The sequence below is a fragment of the Pyrus communis genome, chromosome 14 (assembly GCF_963583255.1).
Source record: "Pyrus communis chromosome 14, drPyrComm1.1, whole genome shotgun sequence".
Taxonomy (NCBI): Eukaryota; Viridiplantae; Streptophyta; class Magnoliopsida; order Rosales; family Rosaceae; genus Pyrus; species Pyrus communis.
The window spans coordinates 8,497,739-8,522,609 of record NC_084816.1 but is presented as its reverse complement, the minus strand read 5'-3'; the positions used below and the strand labels follow the sequence as shown (position 1 = coordinate 8,522,609).

Below are 24,871 nucleotides of genomic sequence, written 5' to 3'. Positions count from 1 at the left end.
AGGCACTATCACACTGTAGCAAAAGAATCTCAAAAAACGCAACAAAAATTTCAGCGGCTCAGCATTTCTCCTGCCCTTTGCGTCCCTCATTTTCCTCGGAAATTTTCTTGCAGCCCCATGATTTCCGTGCGAGGACCGAAGTAAAAGCCCTAGCATTCTCTGATCATTCTGGAAAAAAAAAAAAAATTAAAGGACTAAGACTTGCATGCGGGTTAGTCCAAATTTCTCGATATTGTTCTAATTTTTGGGGAAATTTTGCTTAATTTATTCATAATTTATTCATTGAAATTGGACCTGAAATTGTTATTGTTAGTGTTTGGGGCTTTGGTTTGGATTATATCATTTGGTATGGAAAATCAAGGTGTTAAGGGTGGGGAATTTTTGGGTTGGTGTAATTTTTGGCAGGTGATTAGGGTTTATAGGGTCATGAGCTACGGCATTGTACGATTAGGATCTGAATCAGCTTCTTTTAATTTCTATTTTTTATGTTTAGCATGGGGCATGCGTTTGATTTTGACCTCTTACATTAGCCGTTGTTCGATTTCTAAAAGCGATAGCAAGTTGAGGATTGATGTGTTTGGTTCACGCATAAGATTGGTGTGATTTGGGTGTGAATATACGGCCACATGTCATGCGAATGCATGTTTTTGCATAAGTAGCTGTGATCAGCCTTTGGGAAGTGCTTTCTATTTCGGTTCAAGGCACATTGTCAGCTTTATGTATTGCCTAGCTTAAGGGACTGCCATAGTGCAGGCGTGCGTTCTTTTGCTTAAGTAGTTGTGATCAGCCTTTCTGAAGTGCTTTCAATTTCAATTCAAGACGCATTGATAGCTTTATGTATTGTGTAGCTTAAGGGACTGGCAAAAAGCTGCTACCTTCTCCTCTGGTGTCTGAACTGATTGAAATTGCAGCAGAGATACCGTGATTGCGTGTTAGCCTGTTAGGTAATTGCGATAGTAAAATGAATGGTTGGTATAGAAACTGGTAGGAGGCTGGGTTGATGAAATCACGGGTTAGGTAGGGTTTATGAGAGGAGGAGATGGAAGAAGAGATTAAGCGCTCACAATTTTGCAGTTATGGTACAGATTTTATCAGCATTTTAGAAGTCTCCGACATTCGTGTTTATTCAAGTATTCATGGTTGAAGGAATATTTTGTTGGGACGGCATCAATTCTAAATTTAAAATTGTAATAAATGTAGGCCTTTCGGGTAGTCTAAATTATCCAATGAGGTTCAAAGTATCTATTGTTTTATTTTATTTTTTTTTAATTACTATCTGTCTATTAGTCTCTCACATTATTTTTTGTTTTGTTTTGTTTTGTTTTTTGTTTTTGTTTTTTTTTTTTTAAATTGTGTTTCTCATACATAAAGATGAATTTTCAGTGGTGTCTTCATGTTCAGTTACCTAAGTTACTGCTTGATGGTGTAGATGTTAGTTATTCCTGTTTGATGTCAGGTTATTGTGATTTGCAGATGTCCTCACTCTAAAATATCTTGACATTCTTCTATTGATGTACAGTTAAAATTATGCAGATGTCCTCACTCTAAAATATCTTGACATTCTTCTATTGATGTACAGTTAAAATTATGGCACATGATACACGATCTAGCCTGAAAATGAAGGTTGATGAGGATAGTAATTCAAAAGGGAGGCAAATCAATAGTAAAGGATCAAGCACTTCAGGTTCTGGAGCATTGGATACAACTGGATTAAGGAGGTCTGCTAGAGAAACATCGTTGAAGAAGAACATAACATTGAGCCCTTCTACTACTAGGAAGTCTGAAAGACTCGAGAAAAAAAGTTCTGAAACTCCTCCATCCAAGAGGAAATCTGAGAGATTTGAGAAGAAGTTGACTCCAAGTCCATTGAGGATTTCTAATAGAGTCAAGAATCACTCATCAGATTCTTCTAGGTCTAAAAAATCTGAGAAAAGCTCAGGTTCATCATTTATGAAACGGAAAGGGGAACAAAAAGAGAAGAGTGTGAAAGAATTGACAGAGGTGGCTAGAGAAGTGAGCAAAAGTGTAGGATCTGGCCGTGTGAAAAACAAGATAAGAAATGCTCGAGCTTATAAGGCACTATTCATGAAACAAAGAAAGAAGTTTAAAGCACAAGGTAGTTGTTTTGGCTTTTCTCTCAATAGTCATTATTTTATTGTTCATGTTTCCTTTTTCGTTCTTGTTTGTGTATTAAACAGTGGTATTGATTATTCAATACATTTTTGGCTCATTCTTATCTTCTTGAATATTAGGTCATAGCGAGGAGCAGAGCAGGCAGAATAAAGTTTCTGAGGGAGGCCGCAACAATTGTGGAGACACGGTTGATGGACTCTGTAAAGGTGTTGAAGCAGTGGAATCTGATTCCACTGTAAATAAATTTACAAAAGAAACAGTGGAAGATAATCAGGGAGGGGACTTGTCCCACTCAAGCCCAAGGCCTAGCTCCATGGAGGAAGCTTCTGAGTTTGGAAATGGTGATGGCTTAGAAATTTGTGGTCAACAGCCACTGCCATCATCTTATAATGCCACGACAAAAGAGATCAGTGATGCACCTGCAAGGGTACATGTGGATTGCCCTGATGAGGAACAATTGAAGATGCCAGAGTTGACAGGTTCTACAGTCAATGGAAGTGTAGACAATCTCCACATGAGCTCGGAAACTGGTCATTGTGTTACACCTTCAAAGAGAAAAAGGAACATGGAGGATGAGGGTACCTATTCTTCTGCAGTTAATGCAAGTAAAGATATCTGCACCTTGATTGCTGATGCCATCTCCCCATTGCCATCTGGGTCCACAACGGATGCTTCTGTTGGGACTTGCGGTGTATGTTTGAAACGACGAAGGTATTCCTTTGCACAAAATAATCGTATTGTCTCCTTATCTGTTGGTGGTGGTTCCCAAAAAAAATTATATCTATTGGCCATCAAATTAATTTAGTTTGTGTCAGTCCACTGATTTACTTGGAGGTACAGAGTTTGAATACACCCTTTCACATTTATTATACTTCCCATCATTCCACTTTAGAATCCGTATTGTTGGTGGTGGTTTCCAAAAAAACTTATATTGAATTAATTTAATTTGTGTTAGTCCACTGATTTACTTGGAGGTCCAGAGTTTGAATACACCCTTTCACATTTATTATACTAACCATCTTTCCACTTTAGAATCCCTATTGCTGGAATTTACAACCTAGCTGCTGGAAGTTTACATATGGTTGCACATATCCTCCCCTAGAAAGGAGTCAACCAACAGATAAAGTGTAATCATACTACAACAACTTACAGTGTTATAATGTTGTTTGGCTACTGTTGAATTTATAACTTACATAATAAAGTGGAGTTTGAGTAAAACACCCAATATTTTGACAAAAGGAGCTAACACTTGTGCTCATCAGACTTCACCATTCCTCTCTATCAAAGGCCTCACATCCTTAATTTCCCACTGTTTGGATTTTGTTCGTCGTTTGTTGGAGTCCTTTTTTGTTTAGGATTGTATTAGGAAAGCTAAAAATGCACAGATTCTTGTCGTACAAGGATTAGGAAAGAATAATTTTCTTGTACAATTAGATTAGGAATCGTAAAAGCAGAAACGGAATAGGAATATGTGTGCTTTCCTATCCCAAATAGGTTAGGAGATTTAATACGAAATAGGACTGTAAACCGCAGCCTATACTTATAACTAGGGTGCGGCAAGGAGCAAAGAGCAGAGAGACAGCCAAGAGAAGTTAGAGGGATTAGTTCTAGGGTTTAAAAAAGCACTGTATGCTCTATTATTAATTTAAAGAAGCCGTGATTTCTCTGGGTAGAGGAATCACAACTGGATGTAGGCAAAAGTTCTGCCGAACCAGTATAAATCTTGTGTGTTTCTAGTTATTCTCTATTTGCTAAGTTTAGTATACTGGGGTAAACATCAAAGAACAAGTTCCATCGGGGAGTCGAAAATCTTACAGACATATTGCAGGAATATGTCTGTTTTTTGCTACACTGTTTTTTGGTTTCAATATTTGCTACACTGTTTTTTGCTTTCAATATTTGCTACACATTTTATAGAGAGAATTTCTCTTGCTACACTTTTTTTGCTTTCTATATTTGCTACAAAACTGGTTAAGTTTATGGTTTGTTTCCTCCTTTTGCGAGATTTTGGGTAATCTTGAATCTCTCAAATTTATTTTATTCATGGTTTATGATCAGAGAATCGGGTCTTCTTTTTGCAATCTTTGTTTCTGGGTTTGCTTAATTCATGGATTCGAAGATAAGGAGACCAAAAGCTCTGACAACCGATGAAAACTGTGTTATTTTGACTTTAGTTTAGTATAGAAGTGGGCTCCTTATCCCCTGTTTGTAAAAAGTTTCTCCTTTTTCAAAATATAAAAGCATGGAAAGCTAGCTCCGCCTATAATCCTATTATTTGTCTCTCTCTACATTCCTTCCTATAGTTTGTGTGCTTCTGAAATGGGATGGAAGATAAGTTAGATATCAATAATTGGTAAAGAGGAGTAAACCCACATATGTGGCAATACTAATAGTTGCTGTGACGATAATAATGGCTTTATGGCATTAGTTGATCTTCTTCTGAGAAAGCTAAGAAAAAAGGTACCCAGGAAGAGACTCGGTGAGAGTCAGGACAAGAATATAGGCAGAGATCTAGAGTATTTTGGACACTAGTGTGTATGTTAGCATAAGTGTTGCTTGTAAACCTTTGTCCAAAATCTTTAAAGGAACTAAAGTCCTTTTCAATCCAAAACTCAGACTTACACTATAGACTCTTAAGTATTATCATGTTAGACTGGCCAAATTACAGATGGAAACCAACCACAAACAAATTCAGTTTTCTATATAAATTAATTGCAGAAAAGAATTGGCTCGTGAGTACATATCAACTATAAAGCTAATGCAAGGAGTGACAAATCACATTCCCCTTTTGGAATTTCTTTGAACCATTGGTTAAACTTGAGTTGAATGCGACTTCCTTTGGAATGTCTTTTACCTGGTGATACATTTGTTGCGGGCTAGGTGATTCTTGTACTATATGCAGGAGCTGTGCTGACATGAAAGAAATTCTTCCACTTATTTTTTCCCCTTCTTTGTGCCTGAAAGGGGAAGTGAGGTGTTTGGACGTGAGAATGAGTGCAATTTCTTAGTTTTATTTGGGTTTATTCTCAGATCAATTATGTAATCAGTATTTTTCTAATGGTCAGCTTACAAAAAGCTTTGTGTGCCCCTTGATTTATTGCTGTCCCCTATATTACTGCTGATTGAAGTTTCGAGGTTATACTTTTCTGCTAAATGTAACTTCATTTTCCTTTATCCCCACTTGATGGTGCTTTGCAAAGTATTGCTGTTGGCAACTAGTATAAGGGGCTACTGAAATGGAATCCCAACTTAACATGGGCTGATCACAAAATCATTTTTACTTGGTGTGTCATATTTTTATTGTTAGGAATTGGCTCGTCAATGTTAGCGTCCAATTTTGTTTTAGATTGTATTAGGAAAACTAAAGGTGCACATATTCTTGTCCTACTAGGATTAGGAAAGCATTAAGTTTTCTGGTACAATTAGATTAGGTGGACGACTGCCTGAGTTGGGTTGGCATCCATATCACAGAACCTTTCTTCTAGCCAAGAATCCCATTATTTGAATCTGGTCAATTCATTGGCAAATGATAAATCTATCGGTTTAACACTCAGAACCTGAAAAGAGGAAGAGTCAGTAAGTCAAGAGCTAAGCAAGAAAGAAGGAGAGGCTAGAAAATTTGGAATTCTAAAAGCAGAAACGGAACAGGAATGTAATTGTACCCTTTACTTATAAATAGAATAGGAAACTTAATCCCAAAGCAGGCATGTAAACTGCACCCTATACTTATAAATAGGGTGTGGCAAGGGCAGAAAAAAAGAGAAAAAACAGAGACAGCCAAGAGAAGTGAGAGGGATTAGTTCTGGGGTTTACAAAAGCACTATACGCTGTATTTTTAATTCAAAGAAGCCATGATTTCTCTACCCAAAAAAATCACAACGGGATGTAGGCAAAAGTTCTGCCGATCCAGTATATATCTTTTGTGTTTTTACTTATTCTCTATTTGCTAAGTTTAGTCCATTGTCAGATACATCAAAGAACAAGTTCCATAGGGGAGTCGAAAATCTTACAATAGGTATCAAGAGCTTGGTTCAAGGTCTGATGCGATGTCAAAAGGAAAGGAGTTCGTGAACCTAGAAAGCTAAGGCCTGTGTTAAAACCTTTTGATGGCAAGGATGACTTCACGGACTATCAAAGGATGATGAAGAACGTATTGATGCAACATGAGTTGGATGGTGCACTCCTTGGTGAGAAGCCTACAACCATGATAGAACCGACATGGACCAAGACTCTCAAGAAGGCCAAGAGTTCCATTGAGATCAATGTTTTAAAAAACTTGCCTCGGGGAGCGCCTAGAGGCCTTGGAGGCTAGGTGGCTGGGTTTTTCCCTTGGCTTGTGGGGGTTGGCATCAGGGCGCGCTAGGCAGTTGAGGTGCGCCCAGGCGTTCAACTCGGGCCTTTTTTCCCTTTAAAATCCATGTTTGTTTCTAAAATGCAGGGGACTGTTCTAGTTTCAATGAAGAAGAAAAAGAGAGTTTATCTCTTCAGATCCTATGTGACAAAGTCTAACTCTTTTTTTTTTTTTTTTTTTTTTAATGGTTGCCCATTAAAAAACTGAGCGCAATGGCATTTTAGGATTCATATAGCCGACCCCACTTAGTGGGAAAAGGCTTTGTTGTTGTTGTTATTGTTTTAATGGTTGCCCATTCAGATTTTGCCACCTAGCATTTTGATTAGCAAAGTTTTATTTCTCTTCAAATTCCCTATAACTGCTCCACTTAGCTTTTATTTTCCTTTAAATTCCCTTTAATAATTGGTCCACTGAGCCTTTATTTCAGTTTAGATTCCCTATAATTGCTCCACTCATCCTTCATTTCATTTTAAATTCCCTATAATTGTGCCACTCAACCTTTATTTCTTTTTGAATTGCCTATAATTGTGACATTCAACCTTTATTTTCCTTGAAAATTCCCTATAATTGTGGCCACCTAGCCTTATCTCTTGAAGTTCTTTATAATTGCTTACAATAAAATAAATAATTACAACATTTTAAGACTATATGACATAGTTTCCAAGTACAACTAGACGTAGTGATGAAGAAGATGATATTATCTTTGATTTAGTTATAATTATATTTGTTTTCCCAAGATATAGATTAAATTTTAGGCACCGTGAGGCTTCGCCTCATGCCTAGGCTGGGCTATCCATGGGACGCCTTGCCTACACCTTCGCCTTTTAATACATTGATTGAGATTTATCTCACAAAATCAGTCAAGTCCCACATCATAGAAATGATCACTGTTAAGCAAGCATGGGACAAATTGGAGAAGGTTTATATGGGCAAAACCGTTTCCAATAAATTGTTTCTCAATGATGAACTATACGGACTTCAACTGAAAGAAGGATGATATTGAATTGAAGCAACAAGAATTCCATTCATCAGATCAGAGGAAGATGAAGCTCTGGTGGAGCCAATTGAGCAAGGATTCGAATCTGATGATTATGGGAAGAAGAGCATCAACATCATTCACCAGGTAGGAGTCAGGCACTCCAAGCACTCCAATCCGCCAGACATCCCAATGGGTTCAAACTCCAACCCACAAATCACCTGTATTCCAGAGATGCATAGCACTGGACAAACCCATTCGAAACAAGAAGAAACCCGACAAGTTTGGGTTTGACCAAGACGAAGTTAATTAATCTCTTCACATCAGCCAACGAGATCCAATTACTTATCAAGAACTATAGTAAGTGATAAGCGAGATAGTTGGATAAGTGCTATGACAGAAGAAATGTAGTTGCTTTGCAAAAGCTCTGTTTGGGAGTTGGTTCCTGAACCCAAAGATAGAAAGCTAGTTGGATGCAAGTATATGAACAAGATGCCATAAGATTCAAAGCAAGGCTTGTGGCAAAGGGGTATTCATTGAAGTAAGGTATCACAAAATTCGGGTTTGAGTGGAGTCCAAGGAGATTTGGGTTGAAAAGTTTCACACGAATGAAAATGCCGCGTATTTCCTTACCAAGATAGTGCTGGCCAAAAAATTCAAGCATGGCTTGAACTCAATCAATCTAGTTGATTGAGTAAGGTGTAGCACCTCCGCACTTGAGGTTGGCAAAAGTTCAAAGTGCCGGCCAAGAAATTCAAAGAAGCCGTGATCTCTCTACCCAGAGAAATCACAACTAGACGTAGGCAAAAGTTCTGCTGAACCAATGTATTGTGTTTTTAGTTATTCTCCATTTGCTAAGTTGAGTTTATTGTCAAATACATCAAACAAGAAGTTCCATAAGGGAGTCGAAAATCTTACATCTATGAGGATATATACTTGGCTATTGTGTTAGATTTTGTAAATTTTGGGCAGTTGTGATACTCTTATAACATTCCGATTTTAAAAGTGTTGATGTATCTCATGTGATATTTTCAGGGTGGAAAATGATCCAATGAAGCTGGAGTGTTGCTCTTGCAGCACAAAATTAAAGCAGGCGTTATGTAGTACATATGGAACTGAGGTTGGCTTAACCTTCTCACTCTTTACTGCTTTCAAAATCCATTGTTTCAGTTCCATTTTATTTGAGTTTGTTTCTCTCAGATGGAATATATTGCTCTAAATGGCCTGCCACTTTTTTTCTTGCTTTCCGGTGCTTATATTATGGTGCTGTGGCTCGCTTTAATTTCTCTCTCTTCTTTCTGGTGATGTGTCTCGTTTCATTTCATGGGGAGGTGTTTCCATGATTGGTGTCATTTTGTGGATATGGTTTGTAGAGGATCTCTAATCTCTAGCTGCATACAGAGCTGATTTGATTATAATAGTTAATTAAATGTGGCTACCATGTCAAAAGTAACATCAGATAGTGGATATAGCAAATAAGTTTTTTTGTTCTACGAACATTGTAATTTAGTAGAGGACAATAATTTATAAAGCCTGTTGGGTTTTTCCAACCCATGATGAGTTATCCTAAGTCTATAAGGAATTATAGTCTTAGAGGATAAATTGTTTTCCCGATTGGAGTTGCGTCCCCAATCGGAGTTGTTTACCCAGTTGGAGAAGGATTCATAACTAGATTCCAATTAGGATTAATAATCCTTATTGAAGAAGACCTTTATCGTGACTTTATAACGGGCCGTTGTACTAGTTTTGAATTGGAGCAAAACAATATTTTGTATACCACTCAGGGGATTAGAGTGAGAGAATATTGTAAGGGCAAAGTGTGTGAGAGAAAAGAAAAGAGATAAAAGAGTGTATTTCTTGTTGTTGTTCTTTCAGGTTTATCGTCAACTTCTTAATTCTAGAGACTTTGGCAAGATTATTGGTTGTACTCATCATTTATATAGTGAAAGATTGTTGTTGCTGTCCCATGGACGTAGGTACATATAGCCGAACCACGTTAATTCTTGGTGTTATTTGTCTTGGTTACTTTGTTTTTTGATTTCTCGAGTTTGTTCTGTTTTTCTCATTCTTAAACGCGATATTCACAACAAAGCCGTCTTGGAATTTGTTTTTCAGTGTTATGGAAATTAGTAATCGAGTTAATGAAGGTTTTGACCTGTTGTGATTTGGCTCGTGAAAATACCAAGGCCAAACAGGTGTAGGTTTCCAATTGGGGTTGGGAAAGAAGAAAAGGAATGTCCACAGGTTATTTCCCATAAAAATTGGGAAAGAGGTTTTTCTTTGGAATCCCTTAGGATTAGGAAATAAGTTAGTTATCCCTATTCTAAAAGGATTTAGGAATCCTATACTTGTAAGGAATGTAACCATTGGTTCTATGTACTATAAATAGGCTAGTTGGGGGCTGTTCTAAAGCAACGTTGTGGGGTTTAGCAATTAGCTTAAGGGTTTTCATTAAGTTCTTGAAACCGAGTTGTTATTCTCCACAGTGCAGGTAATTTCTCAAGAGAGATCACGCAAGGAGTAGGCATAAGTTTGCTGAACCATGCTGAATTCTGTGTCTCTGTGTGGCGTGTTTACTTTATTGTTCATATATTTGCATAGCATCATCTTATAAGTTTGCATAACACTGGAGATTATCGATAAACAACATAAAAAAAGCAATTTTCGACGTTCCTATTCATGACTTGTTTGTAAGTCATTATTTTTATTTTTCCACAGATATTTTCAAATGGTTGAAATGGAACATTTTATGGGATCATGTCCGTTATTTTGTGGAGATTGTACGTATAAATTTTTGTTCACTGTTCCTATTTATGTTATGCTGCTTGGATCATTAGTAATCTTTCAAGGAAGCGAATAATAGTGTCTTTTAGTAGGTTACTTGATTTTGATACCCTACAATACTTTTGCTTGTCAAATTTCTAGGTAGTGCACATTACCTAGCTTAAAACCTTATGGTTTTAGGTTTATCTTATGTTTGTTGATCTTGATGTGGTTTTTTCTTTTCATTTTTCTGAAAGGTGCATCCTGATAGAGGAGAACTCACAGCTGATGGTACCACAGATGTTCCTGAAAAGCTTAATGGTATGCAGCAAAAAGAGTTTTCTGTAGATTTTCAAACAAATGGCGACCAAAATACATGCCTTGTCTGTTCTCTTGGTGGGAAGCTCTTGTGGGTAACCCTTTCTTGTGACATTTGATAGTTGCAAATGTTTTTATTATTAAATGATATGGAAAATTTATTTTTTGCTTTCATTCAGGAGAAACAAAATTTATTAAATCTGAAAACAGATTACAAAGTATTGAAGGCATCCACCTTCATCCAGATACAAATAGAGCTAAGAAGGTAGCAACCACAGAATATACACATAAACGGCGCATTTATTGAAGTTAGTAAGCCAAATAACCCCACTAACGTTACTGTGCCAATTGGTCTATGACCCTATAACATGCAGCAGAAGGCCTTTCCGTTGGAGCTTTTTGACGCACCTTACCTTCGTTTTTCCCACTTCTTCCACCATTTTACTAGTACAACATCAGAAATCTGCCTCTCCTTTACTGAAGCCCGCCTTAAGCGAATGAGATTGTATCAGTCAACACCTTTTATAATCATGAGGCCAACATTTTTACAATAATTTTTTATTAAACAGGACACTTGACTAACCGGCCTAAAGTCTTTTATGTTTGCTGGACGCCGGACTTGCTGGCATAAAGTCCTTCACGTTTGCTGAAGCTGCACTTTTTAGAAGTAATTTTGCATGAGTGGTTGTAGTTGCACATGAATGAACATTTTCACAATATGGAACTTTTTTCTTTAAACTTCAATGTTATTTGCTTCTATGATGTGTTTTGGTTCTTAGAATTTGTTTTCAATTTCAGGTGCTGTAATGGAAAAGGATGCTGGACAAGCTTACATCTTTCTTGTCTAGATCCTCCTATAGATGATGTTCCTCTTGGACTTTGGTACTGTCCCATGTGTGTTAGAAAAAAGTTGGAATCTGGTATATATTCGGTGTCAGAGGGAATAGAGTCAATCTGGGATGCTAGAGAAGTAGAGGTATCTAATGTTGATGGTATGCAGAAATTATGAGACTTTAGCTTCATCTTTGTTTTGGATTATTTTCTTATTTTCTGTTGTGATGATTTTATGTATGATGACTTCTTAATAACAAATATCTGGTCCTTTTTTTTCCTGGTTGACCTGAAGGATTGCAAAAGAGGAAGGAATTTTTTGTTAAATACAAAGGTCTTGCTCATATTCACAACCAATGGGTACCAGAAGGTAGAGTTCTTCTTGAAGCTCCTACTCTTGTGGCAATGTTCAACCGAAATAACCAGGTCCGTTTTTTCAACTCTTGTTTTGGTAGACATGTTCTGTTATACTTGTTATGTCTATCAATGGAAAATTTGAAACACCCCAAAAAGGGAATTTGACATTCATTCATGGGATTGAGATGCCTTTGCATGGGTTCAAATTTCTTTTTCTTCACTCTTTAGCTTTGTTCTATTATTTTTTTATACCCTTAAGTCAAAAGCTACCTTTGCACACCAGCTGTAGTTGGGGAGTTGTAAGATAAATAATTCTTTCAATATTAAGCAGTTGTTAATAAATGTTCTTCAGGTCACAAGGTGGAGGAAAGAGTGGACAGTTCCACATCGGTTGCTACAAAGGAGATTGTTAATGTCTTCCAAGCAGCGTGAAAACTATCTTGGGGAACATATTGGTGATAACTTATTTTGTCAGTATGAATGGCTTGTGAAATGGCGCGGTCTTCATTATGACGATGCTACTTGGGAGTTAGAGAATGCTGCATTCTTTGATTCACCTGAGGGTCAGGGCCTTATAAGAGATTACGAAAGCCGCCGGCAGACGGTGAAGAAGTCCTCTAAAATGGATAAGGTGCCAAAGGCATGAATTATATGATGAAATATATGAAACATCTAGTTCTAGATTTAAATGCATATCTGTTTGGATTAATATGTTGAAGATATCAGTTTCCTCCACGTTTTACTTGTTGACCAAAGAGATCTAAACCTATCTTATTTGTTTTGAATTAATTTTTAAGTGGAAAGTGACAAGGAACATACTGGTTGTCTAGTCTTAAGCACAGTTGAAACCTATAATGGAATCTCCAAAATTTGACGTGTAAGATATTTTGTTTCCTTCTATGATTGGTGGAGGGCTTCTTTATCATTTCTCTACGAGTACAAAGGCTTCTCTGTCATTGATCATAATGGATAACAATAAGTCCTCTCTGTGTGCTCTTTAAGGGATACTATATTTTTCTCAATGTTCTAAGGGTGGGCTGTCTTGATATCATGTGTTTTCTGCTTGTTCACTGTCATTTAAGATTTTGAGTATATATAGATTATTTGTCTTTTATAAAATTGATTAATCCCTGAAGGGAACTTTTTGAGTCTACAGTTTATTCGTATGAGTATGCTTATGACTATACGATTCTTCTGTTGCTAATGCTAGCATTACCTGCAGATACTTGAGAGAAAAAAGTGTTCAACAGTTAATTTATCAGAACTGCTAGCCGGAGACTCATCCAGACTTGATAATACATGTCTAGAGAACATTAACAAGCTACGCAAGCTCTGGCACAAGGGTGAGAATGCTATTGTTGTTGATGATAAGGTGAGCTTGGTTTACTTTTCATCTGTTAGACAGCATGTCAGATAACATTTTGGTTAACTCACTAACATTGTCTTGTTGTGGGGTTTATGATTCGATGTTCAGATATATATTCACATACAGTTGATCTGTTCTACTTGTCTGCATTCTTGAGAAACAAATTTTATCATTAAGCAAAATAGAGTGCCACAGTGGTGAAAAGATAAATACAACAATACTATCGATCAAAGAGTAATTATTTTAAAACTCTCTGAGACTCTTTAACAAGTGTGTCAAGCCTATTTTAGTTATGCTGGTGCTAGGACGGCTTGTTTTACATCTCTAATTAATTAAAACGGCTTAATAACATGCTAAAACTAAGGATAAGGGGAGATTCCAAAAGTCAGGTGAAACCACTCTGGTACATAAAATCTCAGCTACCTCCCTACTATAGTTTTTAAAACTCATTTTTGTTTCTTTCCATACAAATTACCACGACACTGTTAGCACACTTCAACTTCCTAAAGCTTTTTCCTTCTTCCCCCCTCCAAAAGCCTCATGTTTCTCACCAACAAGAACTATGCAATTGGTCATTGGAGGAACATATGATCAGCACATTCACTCCCTCCCTTACACACTTGTATCAGCTACTGTGAACAGTTGTTCAAGTATTTACATTAGGAGGTACTCTAACCTTCCAAATTATAGGAAAGGGTTGGGTAAAGAAAGAGGAGGATTTTCAAATAATTTTCACAAATACGATTATAATAAACAGGTTTACATTTTAATTTTTCTCCTCTGAAATATGTTATTGTATTTTTGACTGAAAAAGGTTTTATTAGGGACTTTAGAACAATTTACTATCTTCTTTATGATCTTATATATTAGCAACAAGCTGGTGCTTAATGGGGAACTAAAAAGAAAAAATTCAAGTTTTTAGACTGAATCTAGTAATGTTTCATGTGAAGTTGTGCTTGTGAACTGGTTGTAAAACAATTCTGTTTTTGCAGGAACGAATTGTGAAGGTGATTGCATGTATTAAATCTTTGCAGTCTGATGCCTATCAACCTTTTCTGATCATCTCAACTCCTTCTACACTTCATTATTGGGATGATGAGTTCTCCCGTTTGGCACCATCTATGAATGTTGTGGTTTACAGTGGAAATAAAGATTTACGGAGAAGTATTAGGTCAATAGAGTTTGATGAGGCTGGTGCCATTTTTCAAGTACTTGTTACCTCACCAGATGCTATTATTGAGGTATCTTTTTCCCTGATTGTAGGATCCATTAGCATTAGAAATGTAGTTGAATGTAAAAGTGCTTACTTCTCTTTGAACTGAATAGTCGCTTAGACAATAGTGACTTTGTTGTTAAACTGTCTTTTTATTCTGCAGGATAAAAATGTATTCGAACACATTGGATGGGAAACTATCATAATTGATGCATGCCAGCACCCTACAATCTCTACACAGTTGGTGCAGATTAAGATGCTACGTACCCGTAAGTGGCTTCTCCTGGTCAGTGGAGTACTTAAGGTTTGTATTTTATTGTGCTTTATGTTAGTATTTTTCTTTTTATATTTTGAGTGGTGGTGGAGATTGCTTTCTACTTGGCTCGCTTATGAAAGGCTAAATATTGCAGGAGAGCAGTCCTGAGTACCTCTGTTTGTTGTGTCTCCTTGATTCTGACAGCGATTTACAAACTGGTGATCACTTCCTAAGCAGTTGCACTGACATTATTGTTAAATTAAAGGACAGGCTTTCAAGGTATATTTCTCATGGATGCAAACATGACTCTCCCAGGTTTAGAGAGTATTGGGTTCCTGTACAGATATCAACCGTCCAGCTAGAGCAGTACTGTGAAAATTTACTGTCAAACTCCACATTAATTCTCTCATTGGCAAAGAAAGATCGTGTTGGAGCAGATATAACTTTAGCAGACAAAAATTTATCAAAAAAAGCACTCTATGATGTAACTCTAGCTGCTCGGAAGGTTGGCTGGTTTCACTTTTCTCTAGTATGGTGGTTAATGATTGCATGACATCTATGTGTCTTTTTGTCATCTACTGTAACTTTTGACTTCCATGGTGTCATAGGTTGTCATACTTTTTATTTGGTTTGATAACACCATTCTGTCATCTCATTTTGATTTTTCTCTCTTTAGTATGTTGGCGCGGATATTGTATATATACGTACACACATATATATAGTTGATTCTGTTTGGGTAATTTAAAAGATGTGGTCTTTGCACCTTCAAAAAGTTACTACTAGTAATATAGTTATCTCATGGGTTTTAGTTTCATTTAATTTAGTGATTATTAATTCAAGTTGTTGGTATATCACATACACGTATTGGAATTAGAAGAGATCTGTAATGACATGTTTTCATTTATTAGTTTCAACTTTCTCTTCTATTAATTTAATTGGATTTTGTTTTCTCATTTTATTATGTTGTTTTCTATTTTAATTTGTGCTTGGCTTAAAACAAAGGAAGATATTATTTGCATATTTGTTTTAAGTTTGAGTTTCCTTGTGTTTTGTGCAATGGGTATTGAAAACAAGTGACTTTCCTATGGTTTGCATATTTTATTCTCCCTCCTCCACCACCCTACTTGTTTCTAATTAAGTCACTTGTATGGCATTTGTTGACAGTGCTGTGATCACCCCTACATTGTGCATCCACCATTACAAGCCTTGCTTACTAAAGACCTCCAAGCAGCTGAGTATTTGGATGTAGGAATCAAAGCAAGTGGCAAGCTTCAGCTTCTTGATGTGATGCTTAAGGAGATAAAGAATCGAAGTTTAAGAGTACTTATCCTGTTCCAGGTACGTGATTAGTGGTAGTATAATTCTTATTAGAACTGCTGTTCTTAGTATTATTTGTTATACCTTATATTTAATATAGAAGTTTTGATCTTGACTTCTTTGGGAGGCTGTTCCCATCCTTTTAAACATGTGGATTTAGATAATTTGTTGATTGAGGATTAGCTTCCTATATTTTAGTTTTTGAGTATATGATGCATTTTGGTTGGATCATTTGTTGTTGCACTTTCCAGTGGCTTTTTCTTTGTTGGCTCTGTTAAATGAGGAGGCAGGTTTATGTTGATCCATTTCGATGTCATGTAATGCATTATTATGTGAAAAGCATAAGTTTGTCAGTGGAAAAGAGAGGGGTAGTGCTTGGGGGGTGTGCGTTATGTTGGCAATTTTTATGCGTGGTATGGGGAGAACGGAATAAGAAGACTTTTGAGAATGTTGTGGGTGTGGAGGTGGAATTCTTATGGCAAAGGGTGCGCTTTTGGGATTCTTTGTGGGCATCTGTAGCTTTGGAAGTTTGAGAGATCTCTTTTTCTGTTATTTGTTCAAATTGGAAAGCCTCTGTTTTGTAATTGTGTTTTGTGCTTTCTCAAAAAAAAAAAAAAAAAAAAAAAAAAAAAAAAAAAAAGGGTGTGTTTTATGCTTTTTCTCAGAAGTGAACTACTTGTTCACTAATTTTGTCTTGTTTTTATCTTTAATAAAGTTTGTTTCTTATAAAAATCAGATGATATATATAAGCCGACAGGCTATCACATTAAATTATATATATACATATACAAATAAGAAACAATATTTTTTTTCCCTTGAAACCGCTGCAGCCTGCAGCACTCCAATCAGAAAAGATCGCCCAAAACAAAGCATCCTGAATGTTCACTTACTTATGCCCAAACAGAGGCTCATCGCTAACCGTCCTCTACAGTTCTTACTTCTCTGTAATTTTCAACAATTATTTTTACTTCTCTTACCAAACCACCCAAAAAAATCAGCTAGCAAACAACATTTCCCTCCTCACAAAGCTTGAGTTACAAGCCCAAAGCCACCATACGAAGGTAAGTAGATGATCTCTAGCAGCAACTGGCTTCACGCCATTTAAGGTGTAATCACATATGTGGCTTCCGCCTTTGGATTTTATCACTTGTGTTCTCTCTGCCATGTGCCATAAGATGCAATTTTTTCTTCCAAATAAAGTACTAAAGATGAATGAGGATGTGAACCTGACCAGCTCTATAGTATTCAGGCAGTTCATAAAGTATGAATTTACTGAGCTTCTCTGATTTATCCAGGATGAATTTACTGAGCTTCTCTGATTTATCCAGGGTCATAAAAAATCAATGATAGACAACAGATACATGGACAAGAAATCATTCTATTGTTCTCATCTTCCTTTTTGTTTTTGTCTTTACCAGTCAATTGGTGGTTCAGGAAAAGCATTTTCTCTTGGAGATGTTTTGGATGATTTCCTGCGCCAAAGATATGGTGAAAATTCCTATGAACGCGTCGAATGTGGTGTCCTTCGGTCTAAGAAAGATGCTGCTATGAACTTGTTCAACAATAAGGAGTCTGGTAGATTTGTGTTCTTACTGGAGGCTCGTGCTTGTCTCCCCAACATCAAACTGTCATCAGTTGATACTGTGATCATATTTGGTAGTGACTGGATTCCACATAATGATATAAAAGCCCTGCAAAAGATATCACTTGATTCCCGGTTTGAACACATAAAAGTATTTCGCTTATATTCAACTTGTACGGTGGAGGAGAAAGTTCTAGTGTGTGCAAAACAGGAGAAGATTCTTGATTGCAACATACAGAATATGAGCAGTAGTATGCTTCTGTGGGGGGCACCTTATCAACTAGATAAACTAGATGAGTTCCATGGCTGCAACAGCCCAGCCTCTACTAGAAATATCTTGTCTGAAGAATCACTTCTGAAAGATGTCGTCCAGGAGCTCTTCTCCATACTTCCTCAGGATGGCGAGAACAGTGGCTCATGTAATTATTCTACGATTTTAAGAGTTCAACAAACTGGAGGAGCTTACAGTACGGAGGTTCCGTTGCTAAGCGAGATGAAAAATGAATATACTGGTGAAGGGCAGCCTCTTAGTTTTTGGACAAAACTGTTGGAAGGAAAGCATCCTCAGTGGAAATATTGTTCTGGTTTGTCTCAGAGGAATCGGAAACGGGTACAACCTTTTGACGAGTTACCAAAGAAACAAGAAATTGTAAAAAAACGAGGGAAGTTGGTAAATAGTAATGATAATGCACCCTATCTGAAGCCTGGATCAGAGGTGAAATCAATTCCTGGATCCAAGGAAGGTAAATGACTGATACTGTGAATTGTTTCATTTTTTCACGGCATTTCTCCGAGAATTATGTCTTGATGCAATGTCATGGTCCTGTAGATCTGGTGGATTCCCATTTCTAGTTTTTTAAAATATCTCTACTTTTGCAGGAACTTCTGTGGCTGCAGCAGATAATTTGCCTCATTCTTCTCACCAGTCAACTGCTTGTGCAAATAAAGTAACTGATGAAATTCGTGATTCCACTTCAGATAATGTGAATACTCCGGAAAGTAACACGCTTGAGTCTGAAGAGAGAAGAAAATTGTGTGATGCCCAGAAGAGTCTCCATCAACTTCTGAAGCCAGATATATTAAAACTATGTGGAATCTTACAAGTCTCTGTATGGATTTGATTTTCATGTGAACAACCTTTTGCTTTCAGTTTTCATTCATATGTGCTGCTGTTATTAACTGGTATTTCCATTATTATACCTCAGTAAAACATGGTTCTCTCGTTTAATGATATCTTTGTTACTCACTGTAATGCAGGATGCTGTCAAGGTTATGGTCGAACTTTTTCTCGAATATGTAATGGGTAATCACCGTGTTAATAGAGAACCAGCGACAATATTGCAGGCATTTCAGATATCTCTGGTTAGAATCGTCTTGCTCTTTCATGCACTTATTTAGCCTAACCCATTTTTTATTTTTTGTTGGCATGTTGAATTGCAAAGTTCTTTAATATTACTTTCCTTCAACAATCATATATCTTCCTGGTCGTGAAATGATTTTAAAGTATAGACTTGGTATTCATGCTTTTCCTTTTACCCTGATATGTTCATATGGTTGTCACTGAATATGTTATAGTGACTCATTGATTTAGGCTTACAACATCTCTTACAAATGATAGCAAGAAGGTACTTCATGTCTTGCGTGTTCAAAGAATCAATTTTGTTTTCATTTGCCTAGGCGTACGACAACTTTTATAAATTGTTGGTTCAGTTTTACAAATGAATGATGCATTGTATAACGATGATGCACTTTACCTAGCTTGACCTGATCAAGTTCTACCCTAAACATATTTGAGTGATGGTGATTCTTCTGCCTCTGCACTTGATTTGCTTACCACCATGAAATGTCACTTTTATACGGGTTGAAAAGTTATATTTCTTGTAAAAAGTAAAATAACCAAGGATGGATAAACTTCTATGAAGATAATGCAGTTTGAATAGCACTAAATTGTCAAAAAGTGATTCATGTTTTCGTCCCACTAGGTGATATTCAGAATTTTTTGAGTCAAGAAAAATGCTTTCATTACTAACAGCTTAATTTTTAAAAGAAATAATTGTATTTAAAATCCATATATGTGGTGCAAGTGGCCCTTTACCACAGTGGTGGAAAGGAGTTGAGCCCTTGCATGACAGCGTGGATTCGAACCCTGGCGGTGACTAATCTAACAAAATCTATCATTTGACGAAAAAAAAAAATAAAAAAAAATCCATATATGTGGTAATTCTTTTATTTATTTATTTTTCAACTAAGTTTAATACTCCACAATTCTTAAGCTATTTTGGGGAAGTTTGGATATATCAAAAGAGAATGGGGTGGTTGGAGAATAGTGAAGTATTGAGTTTAGTTACAACTAAACTCAAAATCCACATGGTATTATCTTGTGATCTTCCAATTAAATTCCATACTCCACAATTCTTAAGCATTTCCTTCACTATGTCCATAGCTGTAACTGTGACTAACATTTAAACGGACCACATATTTAGTACTACCTCTCTCTATTTCTCTGTGTGAGGTTAGGGGACATCCTTAGTATTTTGTGTGCATATATACATCATTGCTTAATTGCATGCGCATGTTCCTTAGTGTTACTTTTAACATTTTTTTAACCGACTTTCTGATATCTATATTCCAGTGCTGGATTGCAGCTTCATTTCTGAAGCAGAAAGTTGACCACAAAGAATCTCTTTCACTTGCAAAGCAGCATCTTAACTTCAATTGCAAAAAGGAGGAGGCAGAGTATGTTTATTCGATGCTGCGGTGTCTGAGAAGAACATTTTTGCACAGTATAGGCGCTTTTAAGGCTGCAGAATCTCCAAAGCTTTCTAATTTATCAAGTAAAGATGTTTTGAAGAATTCGGATGCGAAGGCTTCACAGTCATTAACTTCTAATTTGCAGCACATCAAATCAGACGTTAAAGACTTGCCACCGAGTCAAGAATATTTTGCACAAGAAGATGTCTCAAAAAGTATTAAAGAAATTCAGAAAAAGCTCCAGAAGAAGATGAAAAAACTTATTGATAAGCAAAGCAAAGACAAAATTGAAGTTTTGCGAACTTATGAGGAAGAAAAGGGGCGTCTAGAAAGAGAGCTTAAAGCAGAGACAATTGTTATTCGATCTTGCTTTCAGAATAATACATTAATGAGAACGGATAAGCTTAAGATGTTGGAAAAGAAAATAGAAGAAAATAACATCCAGATGGACCTACGTCTTGAGCATCTTGAGGTATCACAGCTGGAAGCAAGGAGTAAACTGAGGGAGATGGGGAAACGATGGGTAGAGGAAGTGCAATCCTGGGCTCGTGCTGAATTGTTAGATAGATCACCCTCAGATACACTTGACCCTTGGTTGGAATGCTCAAGAACTAGTGAATGTCAAAGTAGTGAAGATCACGAAGATCTTGCCACTTTAAGAGTCCATGACTTTGACAGTATTGTGCATAGCGTGACGGGGGGAGTTAAAGCACCATCTCCAACTTCAGAAAGTGTTCCTGCTGAAGCTGTAGCACATAATGCCCCCATTAGAACCGAGGAGGAGACCCCAGCTAGGCCACTTGGTGCATTAGATATTACTTCTGAGGCGGCTTCATCTAGTGGTTTCATGGGTAAAAACAAAGCTGAAAGTTCTAGTGATGTTCAAGAGAGTTTTGTATCTGTGAATCCTTGTGCCAAAGCGCAAATTACTGATGGAGGTATTGCATGTAGTGGGGTGCTGGATGTATCTGTGAATCCTTGTTCAAGTCATAGCTCGCAAAACGTCGTTTCTGTGAGGGCACCTTCACCAGAAGAACAAAACCATGTAGCGAAGCGAACCATGCCAGATAAAGAGATCAAATCAGGAGTGCTTGAGACTGTCAGTTCAAATGATGGACAAGGGAATCTTGTCTCAGTGGATCCACTTGCTGAAGGACAGATGCTTGGAAAAGTGACAGAACATGAGACTGTCAATTCCAGTCATGATTTGCATGACGTTTCTGTGAGCCCACCTCCATCTGAAGTACAAACCCATGAATTGACAGTAACCGTACCAGATAAAGAGGTTCATTTGGGCGTGCTTGAGAATGTCAGTTCCAAAGATAGCTTGGAAAGTCGTGTCTCTTTGAATGCACCTTCATCTGAAGAAGAAATCCCTGAAAAATCAACAGAACGTGAGCCTGTCATTTCAAGTCATGGTCTCCACCATGTTCCGCCTATGTCACCTGCCTCTGAAGAACAAATCCATGAAGTGACAGTAGCCATGCCAGATAAAGAGGTTGATTTGTCAGTGCTGCAGACTGTTAGTTCAGATGATGAGCAAGGGAATCTTGCATCTGTGGATCCACCACCACCTGATGAACAAATCTGTGAAAAAGCTACTGAAAAAGAATCCAGTGAAGTGGATCTTATGGCATCTGATAGTGGGGCTTTCCAGCAGAATGGAGTTGATATTGTGACCAATGTAAACTCTGATCAGGAAATGCCCCTGGTAAATTCACCTAGAGTGCAGCCTGTGGCCTTGGTTACTGGTTGTTCAGCAACACTAGATCAGGTATTTGCTTGTTGGAATTTGTCGATCTATATGGTAGTCACCTTGTTTTTATCTTTGTTTATGTTCCATGAAAATGACTTTGTGCTTTGTCTGATGAGCAGGCTGCCCTACTTTGTTTTACACTATCTTGAGAATTATGACAAGCTTATATTTGTAATTTTCTGATGAAGTTTTTATATTCACATTTCACAACATCTTATAAGTGGTCCACTATTATATGATTTTGTTTTGACTTGGTTCTTTCATGTTAGGAGGTGGTATTCATATTCCATGGTAAATTTTGTTCTACAATAAAATCAGAAAGAGAAAGTGATTTAGCCGTTCACCTACTGACAAATGCTTACCTGGCCAGGCATATCAAGACATAGGTACTCGGATAGAAACATCTGATGCAGAGCAAGAAGATGCAGTATCCAGCGAACAGCAGAATACTTCCCAAACGGTTGAAAATGTCACACCCGAATCTGCTTCAACCGTAGCATCCAATCTGCCGCCTAATCATGAATTGCCAGACATTGAACCTGTAGTACAACAGCCATCCTATTATGCACCTGATAATAGTGCTCCTGAGTTATCTTCAGCTGGTGGAGTCGAAATTCGGCCTGGTGAAGACTGTACCTCTAACCAAATTTCCCATGGTCCGGTGGATATTGTTGAGAATATTTCCGATCTTTCAAATCAAACTGTTTTGCGGCCTGTCACATCCTCTACTAGTGAATTTGGACTGCCATTTTCAGACACAAGGGCTACACCTGTTACTTCTGCATTTAATAGTCGTCCTATAAATGCTGCACCCCAAGGGGGATCTCGAGCGCCTCTGCCTTCGTACACTGACCCGCTTCAATTTGAATTGGAAAGATTGAATAAACAGACAGATCATATTCTTAAGTCTCATGAAGATGCGGTGAGTTTTGAAGTTAATATATTGTTGTTTATTTATTTTTCAAAGCAAAAATTTCTGCTGAGGTCATTTTTGTCCTGAACAGAAGCTACGACTGAAGGGTGATTGCGACAAGGAAATAGAGGAGGCTGTTGCTGAAATTCGACGAAAATATGAAGTTAGATCTCAAGAGATTGAGGCTGAATTTCTCCTTAAAAAGGAGGAGTTGGATTCAATACACCACAAAGTTTTGATGAACAAGATTTTGGCTGAGGCTTTCCGGTCTAAATGCATGGATCTTCGGGCATCAGGTGCATCTGGACTGCAGCAAGGTATGAAAACTTCTGAATTGCAACTTTTGAGATATCAGTTTTATTATTCATATACCAATTATGTGTTGTGAAATTTATTCTTTGAGAAGTAACCTTAAGGTTTGGACCTTCCGAGATTAAGGAGGATAGTAAGATTTTTAGATTTTAACCTTAAAGCTTCAGATTCCATAGGTTGTTTGGTGGGAGTGCAAAACCGTAGTAGATGAAGATTTTTGACCCAGGGATAGCTTGGTTCTGAACGTAAGCTAGGTCCATCATTAATACATACTTAGACCAGGGGAGGGTACAAAAAGAAGAAAAATGGCATGTTAAATGAACAATCGATGAGGAGTAGGGTTAAAGGATTTATAAAAAAGGATCCACTCAGACGAGAGAACAGAGAAACGAAAAAGGTGGTGTGGCGAGAGAGACGAGGGGGAAAATTGAACTTGTCTGTATAAATAGTTTCAATATTTGATTCATTGTCAAGTTCGGTGTATGTGATCGGTTTCGAAACCTTCTTTAGCATTAACTGTGCCTGCTATGACAAACTGAATCTGCCTATTTGGTCTAAATGTACTCTAAATATAATATTTTTGGCGGAAGGGGCTGAGTCCCCGTATTCTTGCAGATTATGTGCTTTTTTGTCATTGCACTTATGCTCCTTGTTCCAATTTATCTGCCAGATGGGAATTCCAGTTTCGTTCAGCAGCTGGTTCAGCTATCTGTACATGATACACACAGAAATTCGCCAGTTGCTAGTTCATCTTTGGCCAGCACTCCTGCAGCTAACCTGCACACTTCAACTGCCCCCTTACCCAGCCCACCTGCACCTGCAACAATTCCTCTTTCAACTTCTCCTATTCCAAGTATCCCAGCAAGACCACCGCATATCAGTTCCATCTCCTCCACAAGAACCGCCCAAGGTGGAGGTGAGATTCGTGCCCCGGCCCCACATCTTCAACCGTTTAGACCTTCAACTTCCATGTCTAATCAGCAGTCCAATAGCAACTCCCCCGCAACGCCTCCCTCACTTCCTCATATTCCACGTCCTCCAGCTCCTGCACAGCAATCTGTTCCTAATACTAGTGCCCGTCAGCCTGAAAGTCCATTGGATCTGTCAGCTCTTCGTAGATTATCTGCTTTGGGGTTGCTTATGAATATGAACTCTCGGTCTGGTGCAAGTCCACCAGGTGGTTCGCCCTCACGCCCAAATTTGGTCTCAAACCGTGCCACATCGAACCTTTCTACTCCTCCCATTACAGGAAGTGCTCGTACGAGCCCGGTAAATTCAGGTGGACCCGCCGACATAGTTTGTTTATCAGACGATGACTAACCAGTTATAAGATACCAGTTCCTAGTTTCTCAGAAAATCATTTTACCACGTCTCTTTCTTCTCTGGGTAATGCGCCGGGGTTGTGACTTTTGACATGCCCTAGGGAGAGGCAGGTGTGTTGTAATGCTGTCCTTGCTGCTGGGAGGTCGTAGCTGTACATTTTGAGATGCCTTGCGTTCAAATGATGGTAATGTAAATTCAAATTATGTAGTTAGTTCGTACTCTTATGTTTCAGCCGAGCGTAAATCGGTGTCAAGGGCCAAATTAGTTTGTACAACGCTGTCGGCACAAGTAGAACATTTTCTGTATCTCACCTCAACTTCATTCGTATGGCTTGTTTCCTGAATCCTTTCTTA

At 37.7% G+C, this 24,871-nt stretch overlaps 1 protein-coding gene across 1 annotated transcript; it reads left to right on the top strand.

Moving 5' to 3' along the window:
* Positions 1–24,871, top strand: LOC137714984 (helicase protein MOM1-like). Its single transcript, XM_068454179.1, has 20 exons — positions 1–211; positions 1,580–2,116; positions 2,253–2,844; positions 8,496–8,580; positions 10,481–10,632; positions 11,340–11,533; positions 11,668–11,798; positions 12,082–12,360; positions 12,952–13,101; positions 14,088–14,336; positions 14,472–14,612; positions 14,719–15,069; positions 15,729–15,902; positions 17,300–18,206; positions 18,343–18,572; positions 18,721–18,825; positions 20,096–21,988; positions 22,341–22,892; positions 22,975–23,200; positions 23,866–24,871. The coding sequence occupies exons 2-20, from the start codon at positions 1,588–1,590 to the stop codon at positions 24,513–24,515; spliced, it is 7,590 nt and encodes a 2,529-aa protein (XP_068310280.1). The 5' UTR covers positions 1–211; positions 1,580–1,587; the 3' UTR covers positions 24,516–24,871.

What these genes read in the sequence shown, in the direction of transcription:
- LOC137714984 (XM_068454179.1), top strand. Translation starts at nt 1,588, where the DNA reads ATGGCACATGATACACGATCTAGCCTGAAAATGAAGGTTGATGAGGAT. An exon ending in GTGGAATCTTACAAGTCTCT is followed by an intron (nt 18,573 to 18,720) that starts GTATGGATTTGA and finishes ACTGTAATGCAG; the next exon opens with GATGCTGTCAAGGTTATGGT. An exon ending in GTTCAGCAACACTAGATCAG is followed by an intron (nt 21,989 to 22,340) that starts GTATTTGCTTGT and finishes TTACCTGGCCAG; the next exon opens with GCATATCAAGACATAGGTAC.